Source organism: Phaethon lepturus, unplaced genomic scaffold (assembly GCF_000687285.1).
Source record: "Phaethon lepturus isolate BGI_N335 unplaced genomic scaffold, ASM68728v1 scaffold42183, whole genome shotgun sequence".
Classification (NCBI taxonomy): Eukaryota; Metazoa; Chordata; class Aves; order Phaethontiformes; family Phaethontidae; genus Phaethon; species Phaethon lepturus.
In genome coordinates, this window is record NW_010530552.1 from 1,009 (window position 1) to 1,543 (window position 535).

The window sequence follows — 535 nt, forward strand, 5'->3', positions numbered from 1 at the left end:
GTCGAGCTCAGCCTGGAGACGGTGCATGAACAATTTCATCCTTCTGTCCTCTCCTTTGGCGACGCCATCGGCCATTACATCAGTGGCGAGCGGCCGAAGGGCGTTCAGGAGACGGAGCAGATGCTGAGGGTGGGCACAGCGCTGACAGGGGTGGGTGAGCTGTTCCTGGAGGACGCTGCCATCAAGCTGCAGCCCCCCAAGCAGGGCTTGCCCTACTACCTGAGCACGGCGGGCTTCCGCGCCCTGCTGCAGAGAGAGGAATCCGCTCTCCGCCTCTGGAAAATGCTGAGTGTCGCGTGCGGTTTTGTCACTTGCGCTGTTTTCTTTTTCATCCTGCGGAAGCAATATCGACGGCACCGGGAGAGACGGCGCCTCCGGGAAATGGAGGAGGAATTCCGACAGGCGCGGGAACGCCTGATACGCCAAGCGAAGGCAGAAAACGGAGAGAGGCCCAAAAACGCCTGCGTCATCTGCATGAGCGACGTCAAATCCTGCGTCTTCCTGGAGTGCGGCCACGTCTGCTCCTGCCATGCCT

General features: G+C 60.7%; 1 protein-coding gene across 1 annotated transcript in view; it reads left to right on the forward strand.

Moving 5' to 3' along the window:
- MUL1 (mitochondrial E3 ubiquitin protein ligase 1) overlaps positions 1–531 on the forward strand; it is a gene marked incomplete at both ends in the record, with an annotated part of 1,368 nt that extends 837 nt beyond the window's left edge. The window contains one exon of the mRNA XM_010284289.1: positions 1–531. This exon is cut by the window's left edge and continues 1 nt beyond it. Coding sequence (XP_010282591.1) covers positions 1–531 — 531 coding nt within the window.
- Positions 532–535: the final 4 nt, after the last annotated feature.